This window comes from Curcuma longa, chromosome 5, assembly GCF_044706935.1.
Source record: "Curcuma longa cultivar G26 ecotype Majalengka, Jawa Barat chromosome 5, ITB_CL_G26_1.1, whole genome shotgun sequence".
Classification (NCBI taxonomy): Eukaryota; Viridiplantae; Streptophyta; class Magnoliopsida; order Zingiberales; family Zingiberaceae; genus Curcuma; species Curcuma longa.
In genome coordinates, this window is record NC_133865.1 from 4,444,954 (window position 1) to 4,460,454 (window position 15,501).

General features: G+C 39.1%; 1 protein-coding gene across 1 annotated transcript; it reads left to right on the forward strand.

Moving 5' to 3' along the window:
• The first annotated feature begins 13,621 nt into the window (after positions 1-13,621).
• Positions 13,622-15,270, forward strand: LOC141830181 (mannan endo-1,4-beta-mannosidase 5-like). Its single transcript, XM_074717669.1, has 5 exons — positions 13,622-13,945; positions 14,025-14,219; positions 14,297-14,419; positions 14,510-14,718; positions 14,790-15,270. Exons 1-5 carry the CDS (start codon positions 13,622-13,624, stop codon positions 15,157-15,159), a joined length of 1,221 nt encoding a protein of 406 aa, XP_074573770.1. The 3' UTR covers positions 15,160-15,270.
• Positions 15,271-15,501: the final 231 nt, after the last annotated feature.

Sequence of the window (15,501 nt, forward strand, 5' to 3'; positions counted from 1 at the left end):
TAAAATATAATGGACCCTAAAATTCTAGGGTTAAGTCTAATCCGAATTAGACTCATTGAGTTAAACTCAAATAAATTCAACTATTGGATTATTAGATTGAGTCTAATCTGAATTAGACTCATTAGATTAGACTCAACCACTAAAGAGGATTAATGTCCATTAATAGAGCATTGAAAAAAGGGAGAGCAGAAGGTAAAAACCTTTTGTATTCATTGAATGAGTACAAAAATCAATTTTTTCAATGCATTTGATGATGATTACTTCTAGTCTCCTCTTGGTTGAACCATCCAAGTTATTAGCACAACGAAGGTGGTTCTTCTGCGAAGGTTGAGTTCATGCAACGAATGAAGGACGTGTTCATGTGGATACCGAAGAGGCGTGACCATTTTGATTATGGAGATCTGCCGAATCAAAGTTGCTACCAGGATTGCTCCGTCCACACAACAAAGGTGACAACTCGATCAAACATATATACTATATTCGCATGAATCTCTAGAGTGATCAATTTTTCCATTGTATTTATTTGCTATTTTTTGCATAAGATCCCTATAAGGTGTTATAAGCTTGAGTGTGAGAAGTCGAGTATTGTAGACTCGAGTGTGAGGATTCAAGTGTTGTGTAGGCTTGAGATGCTTATACTCAAGTATCTAGAACTTGAGGTTTTCAATCACATGGGAGCATGCGTACTTTTGGATTCAATGTAGGAATCTGAAGTCTTTGTATACTTGGAAGCATGTGTATCTTTTGAAGGATTCGGTGTAGGGACCCAAAGTCTTCGAATGCGTGCAAGCACATGTGTCTTTTGAAAGACTCGATGTAGGAACTCGAGGTCTTCGAATGCGTGAGAGCACGCTTGTCTTTTGAACGACTTGATGTAGGGACCCAAGGTCTTCAAATGTGTGAGAACATGCATATCTTTTGAATGACTTGATGTAGGGACCCAAAGTCTTCAAATGCGTGGGAGCATGCGTGTCTTTTAAACGACTCAGTGTAGGAACCCGAGGTCTTCGAATGCGTGGGAGCATGATGGACTTGGAAGAAATGATATATTGATGCTGAAAGAGAAGACAAGTATAATAGATAAGTGTTTACAAAATAAATATGGGTACCCAGGATTTTTAAATGTGAAAGGGTCGCAGATATATAACTTGCTAGGGTCGGTCAAACTCTTTGCCCTCTAAGTCTTCTAGGTAGTATATTCTAGAACTCAACTTCCATATATATGATTCGATAGGACTCATCCCAGTGAGGTTGCAACTTCCCTACATCATTGACAGACTTAATTTTCCTTCATACAATGTTGCTTACTTCGAAGGAACGAAGAATGACTCTTTTATTGTAGTTCTGGAACATCTGCTATCGCCTATCGATAAGCTGCAAGTCGTACCGCATCCTTCTCTTGAGTTTCAGTGATCAAGTCAAGCTCAAGAGATCGCTTGACGAAATTTCACAGTCATGTCTGTACTTGGGCAAATTTCACACCAATTTCAATAAAGATGAGTGTCTCTCCTCCATAAACTAAATGAAAAAAAGTCATCTTCATATTTTCTTGGAGAGTAGTTTGGTAAGCCCTTAGAATACTCAATAACTCCTCTAACCAACTGCCGCCAACATGGTCGAGCTTAACTTAAGGCCTTGAATGATTTCTCGATTAGTTAATTCAGCTTGTCCATTATTTTGTGGATAAGCAACTAAAGTGAATGCTTATTGAATATCAAAACCTTTACACCACTCCCTAAGCTTGGGTCCTTGGAATTTGTAGGCATTGTCCAACGCCAATCGACGAGGAAGGTCATACTGACAAACTATGTTGCGCCACAAGAATTTGAGTATAATTTCTTCAATTATCCATGATAGGGGTTCAATTTTTATCCATTTGGAGAAATAGTCAACTGTTACAAAAAAAATTCTTCTGGTTGGGACTAGTTAGAAAGGGACCGACGATGTCTAATCCCATTGATCAAAGGTGCAAGAGATAGTGGAAGTATTCAATAGCTCCGTAGGGGCTCTAGAGAGAAATGTTGATATTTCTAATAGTTGATGTAGAAGTATCTAGCCAATAATACCTTTATGGCCAGAGGCTGACCACCCACATGGTTATCGCAACTACCTTGATAAATTTCATGTATGACGTAGTCAGCATCCTCCAGACTTAAGCACTTGAGCAGGGATTAAGAGAAGACATTTTTATATAAGCAATCTCTGAATAGTGTGAAATGAATGACCCACCTCTTGAGTGGTTGAGCTTACTCCGGGTGCTCAGGTAGAGTTCTATCTTTTAAGAAGGAAATAAAAAAAGTCACTAATCAACTGCTTCTTCTTGCATTAACACTTGATATATTTGTGAAACCATCTGAACTCGAGTAAAGGAATCTTCTGATATCCATGTAGCCAAGGTACTTGCCATTTTAGCTAACTTATCTACCTTCTGATTTCATCTCGGGGTATCTTCTAAAAGATGACCTCATGAAATTAAGTCTTTAGTTTTCAATGGTTTTATTGTAGCTCAGGAGTTTATCATTCTTGGTTTCAAATTTTCTTTCAAGTTATTGGATAGCCAGTCGAGAATTAGAGTGGATGATGTGCCAAGAAACATTGACTTGTTTGGCGACTCGCAGCCCCGCCAATAATGCCTCATATTCTGCCTCATTGTTCGAGGTTCAAAATTTTAATTGGATGATGAATTGTAATACCTCTTCTTGGGATGAAATTAATAGTACTCCGACTCCGCTACCTTGTTTCTGTTGGGTTGTAAAGGTGCAAACATAGTCCCACATCTAAAACACATGGGAAAGATCATGGGTTTAAAAGGATGGAAAGTATCTCCATTGGCATGAGGCCTTTTGGGGAGAGCCCAAGAATAAAACCATGAGGGCTTAGGCTCAAAGTGGACAATATCATGCTATTGTAGAGATACAGACATCCTTGGGGACCCTACAATTGGTATCAGAGCGAGACCGCTCTTCACCGGACTAACCGCCGGATGAGCCATGATCCGGATCTAACCATGTGAGTTGAACCTTAAAAACAAAGGAAGTAGGGGCTCTCGTATTTGAATCAAGAGGACCAGACATCGGGCAGGAAGTCCTAGTAGGTCGGGTAGACCGAGGGGCATGAAGTCCTGGTTGCGGCTGGGCAGGAAGTCCTAGTAGGTCGGGTAGACCGAGGGACATGAAGTCCTGGTTGCGGCTGGACAGGAAGTCCTAGTAGGTCGGGTAGACCGAGGGGCATGAAGTCCTGGTTGCGGCTGGGCAGGAAGTCCTAGTAGGTCAGAGTAGACCGAGGGGTAGGAAGTCCTGGTGGGTCGAAGATTCAGACATCAAACGAAGGCTTTCCGTTTGAGGGGGGGTCTGTGGTCCTTTGTTTGAGGGGGGAATTGTTGGGTTGCAAAGGTGCAAACAGAGTCCCACATCTAAAACACATGGGAAAGATCATGGGTTTAAAAGGATGGAAAGTATCTCCATTGGCATGAGGCCTTTTGGGGAGAGCCCAAGAACAAAACCATGAGGGCTTAGGCCCAAAGTGGACAATATCATGCTAGTATGGAGATACAGACATCCTTGGGGACCCTACAGTTTCATGGAGGAACCATCCATAAAGACTTTTTAAGCTTCTTATATTTCTTAGCCAGGAGTTTCGGTCAAAAAATCAACTAGTGCTTATGTTAGTGCAGTTTGCACTAACGGTCAAACTCAAGTTTTGATGAATGACAAATAGGTTAAAGTTAGGTTTGTTATGGGTTTAACCTTCTTAGTAAGTGTGCAGCGTTGAAAAACTTAGAACCAGACACCAGGTTGAAGTCCAGGATGGTTGAGTCCTAGCAGGAAGTCTAGTTGGGTCTGCGGGGCCTGACAACTGGCTGAAGACCAAGTTGGTGGAGACTTGGCAAGAAGACCATGGAGGTTGAGCCTTGGCAAAAGACCTTGTGGGTTAGAGAAGTCTAATAAAGTTGTGCTAAGGTAAGTCACTGGAGGAGCGAACCAATGAGGACGAGTTTCGTTTTGGAACTTTAGGCGTGGTCCAACTTAGACCCATTTGGGCGATCTAAGTTGAGGCTTGGTTAGATCCTGATTTGGATTGACAGGATCTAATTAATTTCAAATATTTTATATTTTATTATTATACTAACTCTATTTTATAGGGTTTATTTGGTATATGAAAAAAGTTAATTTTGCAGGTGAATTCTGTAAAATTAATCTTCATTATTATTTATTTTACTAATTTGAAATTTTATTAAATGATAAAATTATTCCTATAATAAATATTTAAGGAGGATAAAATTTTTTATAAAAATAATATATATATATATATATATATATATTATTTAAATTAATCTTTGATCCTGAATAAGATAAACTGCAAGGCATGGATCAAGTTTTGTATTTTTTTAAATATTTGCATATCTAGATAAACTCAATAGTGCCTATATAAAGCTTTGGTCAGTGCATGAATAATACAGCTTCGACCAACGTCCTCCTTCTACGGCGGCCCGAGCTTCGACACGACCACGCCTAACTTCTGCTAGAAGATCATCCCCAACATCCAAGCTCGTCTAGAATTTTCTACTGTTGGATAATGAAAATTTTTTTAATATTTATTTTCTACACTTATTTTTTGAAAGTGTGGGGTTGTCATACTTTTAATTTGCTCATTGTATTCACCTACTCTACCAGAGTTTTTTTTTGGTAGAGAGATTTAGTGGATTGCCCACAGGAAAGGTCCAAGGGACCTAGGCTTTCGAGTAGGAGTCTTCGAAGGCTCCGAACGAAGTAAAATTTTCGTGTTGATTTATGATTTGTCGTATTTTTATTTTTTCACTGTGCATAATTTTTGACGTTAAAAAAAAATTAAAAGTCACGTGATTCACCCCCCTCTCACTTGCACTCGATCCAACAGCTTATGCCTTGATAGCTATCCGGGGTTGATACTGAATGTTACATTCACTAAGTTTCATCGTCCATTCGATGAATCGTCCCAAGGTCTCGGACTTAATCAAAGCTCAGCGAAGAGCAATATTGGTAAGTATTATGATAGGATGTGACAAGAAATAGGGACATAATTTACGAGCTATTATAACAAATGACAGAGTTAATTTCTCCAAGGTAGAGTATCTGGTCTCAACAGAGATGACTAGCGAAGTAAATAGAGTGTTAAGTGCTACCTTCTTGTCGAAGTAGAATTGAACTGACAACTCCTTTGGCTCTAACTAAGTAGAGCTAGAGAGTTTCTCCAGTAATCGGTTTAGAGAGAAGAGGCAGTTGCATCAGATAAAACTTGAGCTCTATAAAGGTTTGCTCACATTTCTTGTTTGACTCAAAACAAGTCAACTTTTTGAGGACTTTAAAGAAGGGTAAGCTAAGTGGGAGATAAACTGAGAGAGCGTCGTGATTCGATCTAACAATCTCTGTGTTTCTTTGTAGTTCTGAGGAGAAGGCATGTCAGGTAATGCTTGTATTTTCTCAGAATTAGCCTCAATTCCCCATCCAGTCACAATATAGGCGAGGAAACACCCACTCTTTACTCCAAACAGATATTTGTTCAGGTTTAACTTGAAGTCTTATAAGCGCAGTGTTTTGCAAGTTTCCTCTATATCCTTGATTGGGTTCATGACATGAGTGCTCTTGCTCAGAATATCATCTACATATACTTCAGCATTTCTGCCTGCCTGATATTTGAAGACTCGGTCCACTAGATGTTGATATGTTGCCCTTGCATTCTTTAGTCTAAAGGGTATGACAGTATAAAATTAGAGGTGATGAAATTGATATTTTTTTGATCTTCTACCACCAAGGGAATTTGGTAATAACCCTGATAGGCATCCAACATACAGATGAACTCGCATCCCAAGGTTGAGTCTACCAATTGGTCGATGCGGGGTAAAGGATAGCAGTCCTTCGGACATGCTTTGTTGAGGTCTCGAAATTCCACGTAGACTCTCTATTTAATTTGCCTCCGAGCTTCAGGACAACAACCATGCTAGCTTGCCAACCAGGTCAGGAAATGAACTTCCTGAATTTAGCCAGCTTCTAATAGCTTGGTGACTTCAACTTTGATAATTTTATCTTTCTTAGGCCTAAAGTGTCACTTTTTCTATTGGATAGGTTTGGCCTCTGAATCGATGTTGAGGCGATGCTCCATAATGGTGGATGAGAATTCCTATGACTTTCTTGGTTGATCATGCAAAGATATCCTAATTGCGAGAGAGATAGGTGATTATACCTTCTGCTTCAACTCAGGGAACCTTTTGCTTTGACTCAAGGAAGAGGTCGGTCCCATTCCAAGTAGTTTGGTTTAGTTGCTCAAGAACTATCAACACATCCTCATGCCCTTCAGTCGGTCGAGTTAGAGGGACATCATGGATGAGGTGTACTCCATCTCTATAGGATCTACGACTCTTCCGCGAGTTAATCCGCACCACTTCAAGATAGTACTTCCTAGAGATCATCTAGTCGCCTTGACTTCACCCACTTGGTTGTCCATGGGTAACTTCATCTTTTGATGATAAATAAAGACCACTACTCGGAAGGAGCTCAATGTAGGTTGCCCTAGGATGACGTCGTATCCGAATGGAGCGTCTGTTGGTGCAAGGAGTACCAAATGATCGAACCTGAGTTTTGATAATGGCAAAGGGCTCAAGTTAAGTTTAAGAAGTAATCTAATGAGCTGAATTCAGTATGTAGGTAGCACAGAGAAGTTCTAATTGCGACTAGGCTTAGGGAGTCTTAGTTGTAACTAGGCAAAGGAAGTCCTGATTTAGGATTGGGCAGAAGACCTAATTTGAAGGACTGGACAAGGAAGTCATAGTCAGGAGGACTGGGTAGGAAGTCTTGGCAGATCAGAGCACCAGGCAGAAAGTCTAAGCGGGTTTGGAGGATCGGACGTCTAGCAGTGGAAGACCTAGGGGTTAAGGATCAAGGTTGAGCAAAAATCCAATAAGTTTGGAGGACCTGATTGGCAAAAGATATGTTCTCCCGAGTGGAGTGAGTAAGAACACATTCTCGGTAAGGGAAACAGTAGATGTCGGTCTGACCTAGGATTTTACTGAAAATCTGAAGTCAAAACCAAACAATTTGCAAAAACTGTTATCCTTCCTGTTATATTTTGATTTTAGACTAACTTGTAATGTAGGAAAAGAGAGGTTGAAACTTTGTATTCTGGATGCCCTTATTTGGATTCAAGCAACCGGATGGTCCAGGCGCTTGGATGATATCCAGGCAACCAGACGTCAGCCAAATAGACCAACGAGGCAGATCAGGTGGTAAAGTCCCAATGGTCAGGACACCTCAGCCTCTAGGCGCCTGGAGAGGTTCCAGGTGCCCAAATCTGAATAAGACGTTACAGAATCAAAGTTGATCCGCCAACCTTCATGTCAGCATCTAGGTGCCTGGAAGATGCCGAGTCAGCTTTGAAAGTGGATCGACGGAATGATGTAGAGGCACTTAGAAGGACTTCCAAACACCCGAATTAGGCTTTATAAGCAGCTACGAAGGAGACCCTAATAACAATTCAAGATGCTTCTACGACAACCTCCTACGGATAAATCTTCAATCCAGAATGTCATCGTAACGCCGAGGAGTTTGATAACATGCATTTGATTAATTTATTTTGGTCCTAATATTTAATATTTTGGTCCTCTCATTATGTAATTATTGAATATTAACACCTATTATGAGTAGGAACTTATTTTGGATCAGATTGCTTATTCCTACAAATTTTGAGTTGAATCTAATATTTTTCATGTGTTTTTGTAGGAGACCTAAAGGGTCATGAAATTGAATCAAGTTCAAGTCAAGATCAAATGAAGTGAAGCTAGCCCAACCCAAATTTGGATTCATGCTATTTTCTATCCTATTATGAATTCAAGTTTGGGCTCACAAAAGGATCCACTATGACCACAACCCACAAAGAAAATTAGAGGGAGAACAAACCCTAGCTGCCACCCTCTTCAACCTTCACCGCCCCTTCCCCTCATTCCACCGCCCATTTTCATCTCCATCCCAACTCCACCTCACGCACGCCGACCAACACCACCACACACAACTCCAAGCCGCCCCTCATCCCATCTCACTCCCCACCGCCTCCCACCATCCCATCACACACCTCCCCTCCACTCACGTTCTCCCTCACAACACCTCCACCAATCAACACCTCTCCACTCACAACCCAACTCCATCTCACGTTCACACTAGCCCCCATCTCCAATCCCTCACGTACAGCCACCTCATTCACGCCCACCATTTCACAGCCAACGCCATCTCCACAGCAGCATCTCACGCCAGCTCTCATTCCAGCATCTCACGCCATCTTTCACAGCAAGCTTCAACGCCTCAGCCACCTCACGTCACAGTCATCTGCGGAAGCTCTAGCCGGTCGGATAGAGCCCAACAGTCCCCCCATTTTCTCCTGCACAAGTGGATAGCATACGCAACAAATCCCAGCAATTTATAGTTTTATTTTGCTTGATTATTGTTTCTTTTGATGATAATTTAGCTTCCTTACAATTGCTACTTTGTTACTTGTTAGTTTGTTACTCCTTAACAGCTTACTTATTACAATTGTTGAATTATCCTTTTGTGAATGCAAGTAGTTTGTTAAATTGTCTAGTAGAGAATTTTGTCATGTCTTGTTTCAAATTTGTTTTATTTTATTTATGCTGCCCATTTTTGTTCGTTTCTATTCGTTCTCGTTTCGTGGTCATGTTTAGAGTGTAATTAATTGAATTTTCGATTTCGGATTGTTAGGAGAAAGTAGGTAGTTGAGCTTTTATTGTTCCGAGCATCTAAACACCCCCAAAACATGTGTTAGTTTAGTTTTTTTTTATTCTTTTCCCAACATAAAAAATTTCATTAGATTTGAAGATTACAAACATTGTATTGGATCCTTGAGAGATGGTTCAGGTTAACTCTCTACTACATTATTGGTTGAAACTTGATAATTAATTAAAACCGTAGTACGACGAAAAATGGTTATCAGAGCTACACCGACTACTACAAGTCTATTATTACTCTCAGTCAATAATCTTTGTATCGCTTTTTATACTTAAGATTTTTAGGGCGGTATAAGTTTACTGATCCTAACATATTTGTAAAAACGACAAACTTCTTCTCGTAAGAGGGAAGTTATTTTAGTGAATTATCCGTCGAAAATGATCATTAATCATGGAACTTGGAGTAGCAGTCTGTGGCTATGAACCAAGTAAAATAAAGTTATTTATATTTATTCTTTCTACTGCACTTTCTGACATTGTATAGTTGTATTTTATGCAAGAATTCTTAAAAGAATGAAAATGCGAAACAACGTTATTCACCCCCTCTAACGCTCTTACTCAATTCTACAGCGTCAACCATAGTGAAGACAGTAGTTTGAGTCCTTTATAAGGGCTCTTCTCCTAAGGATAGCAAAAGACTGATTTGGCCTAGTGGCTCCACCTCGTGTCCTGTGAATTCAAATAGTACCATAGAAATTGATCGTAATTTGTGTTGATCTATCTGTATTTGGTCGAAAGTTACTTTGAAGAGTACATTCACCAAGCTCCCTGTATCGACAAAGATCCTAGCCACATTGTAATTTGTTATGATGGCCCGTATTACTAGTGCATCCTCATGGAATGCAATGACCTCCTCTAAATCTCGAGGACCAAAATTGATAGACCCTAACCACATTATAATTTCCATGTTAATGTATTTCTGAACGCGACCTAGAAGGAGATCGAAAGTCATCGGAGATCCATCACTAAGGATCGAAAGAAATCTCCATCTTACAAACCTTGAGAGAAAGCATTGATGCGTACATTTGAGGTGACCGAAGATACATCCATGGATATTTTATTAAATCGGTAGATGTAATCCCTCAAACTTTCCTTTGTCGTCTGTTTTAGGGCAAACAGGTTGAGGGGCATCTTATGGTACCATTTATTGTTGACAAAATATTACAAGAAAACTGTTTTGAAATCAATAAAAATGTGGATTAATTAAGATAACAATCGGTTGAACCACCGATGAGCAGAGTTGGACAGAGTCATTAAAAAGACTGTACATATGACATCACTTGTGTAGCGATGCAATATTCCATTCTTCTCAAACCGGCCCAAATGATCTTCAGGATTAGTTGATTCATTATACTCCCCAACCTATGGTATCCAAAAATTACCAAGTAGTTTATCGTTTAAGATTTGGGTGGAGAAATGTGTTGCCTCATCGGGTATAGGTTTTATGCTTTTGCTTTTGCCTTTGTATGGTGGTGGAGTCTCTCCGACCATAGATTTCTCAGAATACTTCTCATGCGAGGCTATAACTTTTACTTCAATGTTTAGCGAAGGTAGCGGGGAGAGGTCCTATCGAACTAATGGGCGCTCGATTAGGGAGAACTAGGCGTTGAATACTTTCATAGGAGGTAGTTTGTGCAAAAGTTATTGTACTGCTTGGTCCACCAATGCTTAAAAATCTTCTTGGAACATGGTGATAATCTCGCCACAAGTGATATCTCCAATGAAACTTGGGCCTCCAGCACCATTTTAGAGTCTCAGTTCAAGCGAGTTTCCACAGACGATGTTAATTTGTTCCTTTCTAAGACCTTGGTTTGGTAAATCAGCTGGAGATGATTGCTAAGGAGGGAATATTGTTTACTTTGACAATGAATAGAGAGCAACTAGTTGAGAACAAAGAAGTCATTAGAAGGTCTGCAATACTCAAACAGATATTAGAATGAGTGCCGAGGAAGGATTTGACAGGGTTTAATGCTCAAGTTAACATAGGGACTCAAGAAAGATGAAAGTAACAAAAATATAGAAGAAGAAGGAGATCAATCCCCCTAATATGTGTCTTTTTAGAGTTTATATAGTTGTCGAAAGAGCATTTTCACGTCAACAATAATGGGAGACCAGATTCAACAGTTGTTATATGCTTCTCTGCTCGTTGAATGCCACGTGTATATAAGAGAGCATTTATGGGACTAAGTCTGACACTCATATGATTCCTCTATTCACCTGTGGTGTCATATTAAGGAATATTTGTAGTAAACATCAATGGACCCTTGCAGGGGTGGGAGATGATGGGGTCGAGGATCTTAAGTCCTCTAAAGTCGGGTGGGCGAGCTGATGGAGTTGAGGAGCCTGAGTCATTTGAGTCGGGTGGTCAAGCTAATGGAGTTGAGTGATCGAGCTGATGGAGTCGGATGGTTGAGCTGATAGAGTTAAGGAATCTGAGTCCTTAAAGTTGAGTAGCCGAGCTGATGGAGGCGGGTGGCTAAGCTGATAGAGTCGAAGAATTTGAGTCCTCTGGAGTCGAGGAGCCTAAGTCTTCTGGCATCGGGTGGCCAAGCTGATGGAGTCAAGAAGTCTGAGTTCCCTGAAATCGAGGAGTCTGAGTCTTCTAGAGTCGGATAGCTGAGCTGATCATAGAATCGAGGAGCCTAAGTCCCTTGGAGTCAAGTACCGAACTGATAGAGTCGAGAAGCTTGAGTCACCTGGAGTTAGGGAGTCTGAGTCCTCTAGAATCGAGGAAATACTTTAACCTCCATTTAGGTTTGACTTTTGAATTGACTCCACCACGTATAGGTCCATTTTCCCACCATATATATATATGGTAATGAGGGCACACCTTGTGTGTACAACTAAGAGCAAGTGCTACGTGGACATATTTTTTTGATGCTTGTCACGTGTGCAGCGCCCCTTAGTCACGCACGCCTATCGCACACACGGGGTGCGCAAGGTAACGAGTTTGTGTGTGTGTGTATAAAGACCCCGAACTAATCGTTGAATTTGATTTAATTAGGGATTTATGGCTAATTGGGTGAACAATAGATTAAAATAGTTAAATGTATGAAAATTTTCACAAATATATGGGTTTCTTTCCTAAATCCTAAAATGGATCCTTGGGCTAAACCGTGTAAGCTAACACATGCCTCCTTGACAACTTGGTTCATACTGTTGATTACTGTGCGACTCCTCGTTTGCCATGATATCCTGGTCCATGTTAAAGACAACTACTCCTTCACCCTAAATATAAGATTGTAAATGAGTTAAATATTTATATTCAATATATATAGATTCAATTAAATGAATAATTTTTATGAACAAATTTAAATATATATATTTAACTATTTGTAAGTAATATCGATAAAAAAAAATTACAAATTAAGTTCATCTTAAATTTATAAATAAAAAAATTAAAATAAACAAACAAATTTATAATATCAAATCCACTAATCAAATTTAAATATATATATATATATTAAAAAAATATTAAGTAGGATCAAATTAAGAGTTGATCATATCTAAGAGAATTAAACGCAACCCATAAGCTACGTAAGTTGGAGTTGCTTAAGTTGAGTAAGTTGGAGTTGGACATAAGCAACTCCAACTTATTCTTCTTCTTGCAGAAGAAGAAGAGTAAGTTGGAGTTGCTTAAGTTGATCACAAGGAGCTAAAAGTTGCACAGAGCCATCTGCGAACTCAAAGCTTCTGAAAATTTTGACATGCTTTAACTACTTGAACCAAAGCAAATATAATGAATTTAGTTAGGTTAGGGTTGATTAATTTTAAATTTTAAATTTAATAAATAAAATAAAATAGAAGAATCAAATTAATCTATCATATATTCCCTTTTAAATAAATTATTTTTAAAATGTTCTATTTTAACTTTTTATATTTATTATTTTTTATATTATCAAATAAAAGAATTTTATCACATTTTATGTAGGTATTTGATTATATATTCTGCTTAATTAAAAAAAAGGAGACATAATAACTTGGCAAATATATATAATCTATATGGACTCATAAATTAAATAGTCGTTTATATTAATTAGCCCAAATAAGTAATTTCAGCCTCCTATTTTTATAGATTCTAAAATCTAAATATACCCTTATAATATCAAGCCTATATTAAACCTTTTAATAAAATTAATTCTTAATTTTTTTATTTCATGAAAAAAAACTCTACAAGTTTAATCAAATTCCATGTCTCGATCGACTTTTAATCTCTTATTTTATTATTTTCCACAAGCTTAACCTCCAAGTTTGGAATCAACCAAGTTGTTTTTTCACATTAAGAAAAAATTTTATTCAAATACTTCTTACTAAATATTTCTGATATATTAATTTTTTTATTTTATGGCACAAACTTTCTAACTCTATCTTATCAAATAAATTATGTATTAATTAAATTTATTTTAAATTATGAAAATGTGTTAAATATAAAAAACATGCATAAAGTTTTGATTTATTATTTTCTAAATAAAAATTTGGAAAATGGATTTCCACCAAGTAATTCATAATGCATAATTCAAACGCTGCTATTTATTATTATTATTTTTTCTTTTATTAATATCATTGAATAAAACTTGCACGGCATTCCATTGCAGACAACATTAAAATTCCTTGTAAAAGTAAAAAGTATGGTATAAATTGTACTTTAAATAATAAGACCGTCTATAACTATTTATATGATTGCAATAATTATTAGTCCAGATAAATAATTATTTCAGCGAATTTATTTTCCAATTAACAGTTTCCTAAAATTAAAATATCAAACTTTTCCATTCTCTCTCTCTCTCTCTCTCTCTCCATCTCTCTCTCTCTCTCTATAAAAGGTCACTCCATTCAATTAGCTCATCGATCGCAATGGCCAAGTTTGGAGGAGCGCAGCTGTTCTTGTGTGCGGTAGCGCTGGTGGCGGCGACGGCAGCAGCGCAGCCCCCGGCCTACGTCGAGAGGATCGGGAAGACGTTCTGGTCGGAGGGGTACACGTTCCTCTTCAACGGGTTCAACGCTTACTGGCTGCTGGACGACGCGGCGGCTCCCTACTCGAACGGGAGCAAGGTCACGGCGCTGTTCGAAGAGGCGGCCGCGGCCGGGCTCACCGTCTGCCGCACCTGGGCGTTCCACGACGGCGGCAACAACTCGCTTCAGGTGACGCCCGGCGTCTACAATGAGCATGTATTCAAGGTATAACAAGCATATACATGTGCAGTCAGTCTCTCTCTCTCTCTCTTCTCATATATATATGTTCTTATGATCTGGTTAGGGTCTTGACTTCGTGATAGCAGAAGCTGCAAGGAAAGGGATCCATTTGATCTTGAGCTTGGTGAACAATTACAAAGACTACGGAGGAAGAGCACAGTACGTGGACTGGGCTCGCAGAGCAGGTTTGGCCGTGCCAAGCGACGATGATTTCTACACACACTTGATCATCAAGGGCTACTTCAAGGAACACATCGAGGTAATTAATTTATTTATTTATTATAATAATACTAATCAATATATAGAGCTTTAATTAATTTTCCTTCCTTTCTTCAGCATCTTCTAACGAGAGTGAACACCATCACCAACGTCGCCTACAGAGATGATTCCACGATCATGGCTTGGGAGCTCATCAACGAGCCCCACTGCGAGTCCGATCCCTCGGGCAAAATTGTCACGGTATTTTAATTGATAATTTGATATTAATTATCAATTTATTTTAATTTATTGGATTTATATATCTATATACGTACATATATAAATATATAGGCTTGGGTGCAAGAGATGGCAAGCTTCACCAAGTCCATAGACAGCAACCACATGCTTGGGATCGGACTGGAGGGCTTTTATGGCAGTTCCACCCCGGACAAAGTCAAACTCGTCAACCCTGATGGCATTCAAATCGGCGTGGACTTTATGGAGGTCCACAAAGTCAACGAGATCGATTTTACAACCATCCATGCCTACCCGGATTTATGGTATAAAATATATTATTTATTGATTTATTTATTTAAAAATAAAAGTAATAATAATAATAATGATGATGCAGGTTATCGGGGCAAAGTGAGAAGGAGAAAACAGAGTTCGTAAAACAGTGGCTTTGGAACCACTGGAAGGACTCGGTGGAGGTGCTGGGGAAGCCATTGATGCTGGGAGAGTTCGGGAAGACGAGAAAGGATCCAGGCTACTCGGAGCAAGTCCGCGACGACTTCTACTGGACGGTGTACGATAGCATCTATAGCATCTCGAAGAGTGGGCACAAGACGTTCACGGGTGGGTTGATGTGGCAGCTCTTCGCCACGGGCATGGAATCGTACGACGATGGCTTTGGGATTGTTCTGTCGCAGGACGCCGACGCCAAGGCAGTCATGGAGAAACACTCGAGCAACATGAGAGCGCTTGCCACTGCCACCGCCTAGCTAGCTAGCACCATGCATGCATATATACTGCATGCATATGTCTCATCGTCGTCACTATTCACTAATATAATTAATTAATACTACTTAAATAAATATGTGATTGTTCTTTAATTTTCAGTATCAACGTTAATTATCTGTATTCTGTATCGGATCAAAATAATGTTTATGTTATATTTGATTACAAAATTCTATTCATTTTTGTTCTCATTATTATAATAAAATATCAAAGATAATGATCCTCTTGGCGAATTGCATTTTCATTCCTTGGCCGGACATGACTAATTTTTGCCAAAGATAATGATCCTCTTGGCGGATCAAAGATAAAGATCATAATGATCCTCT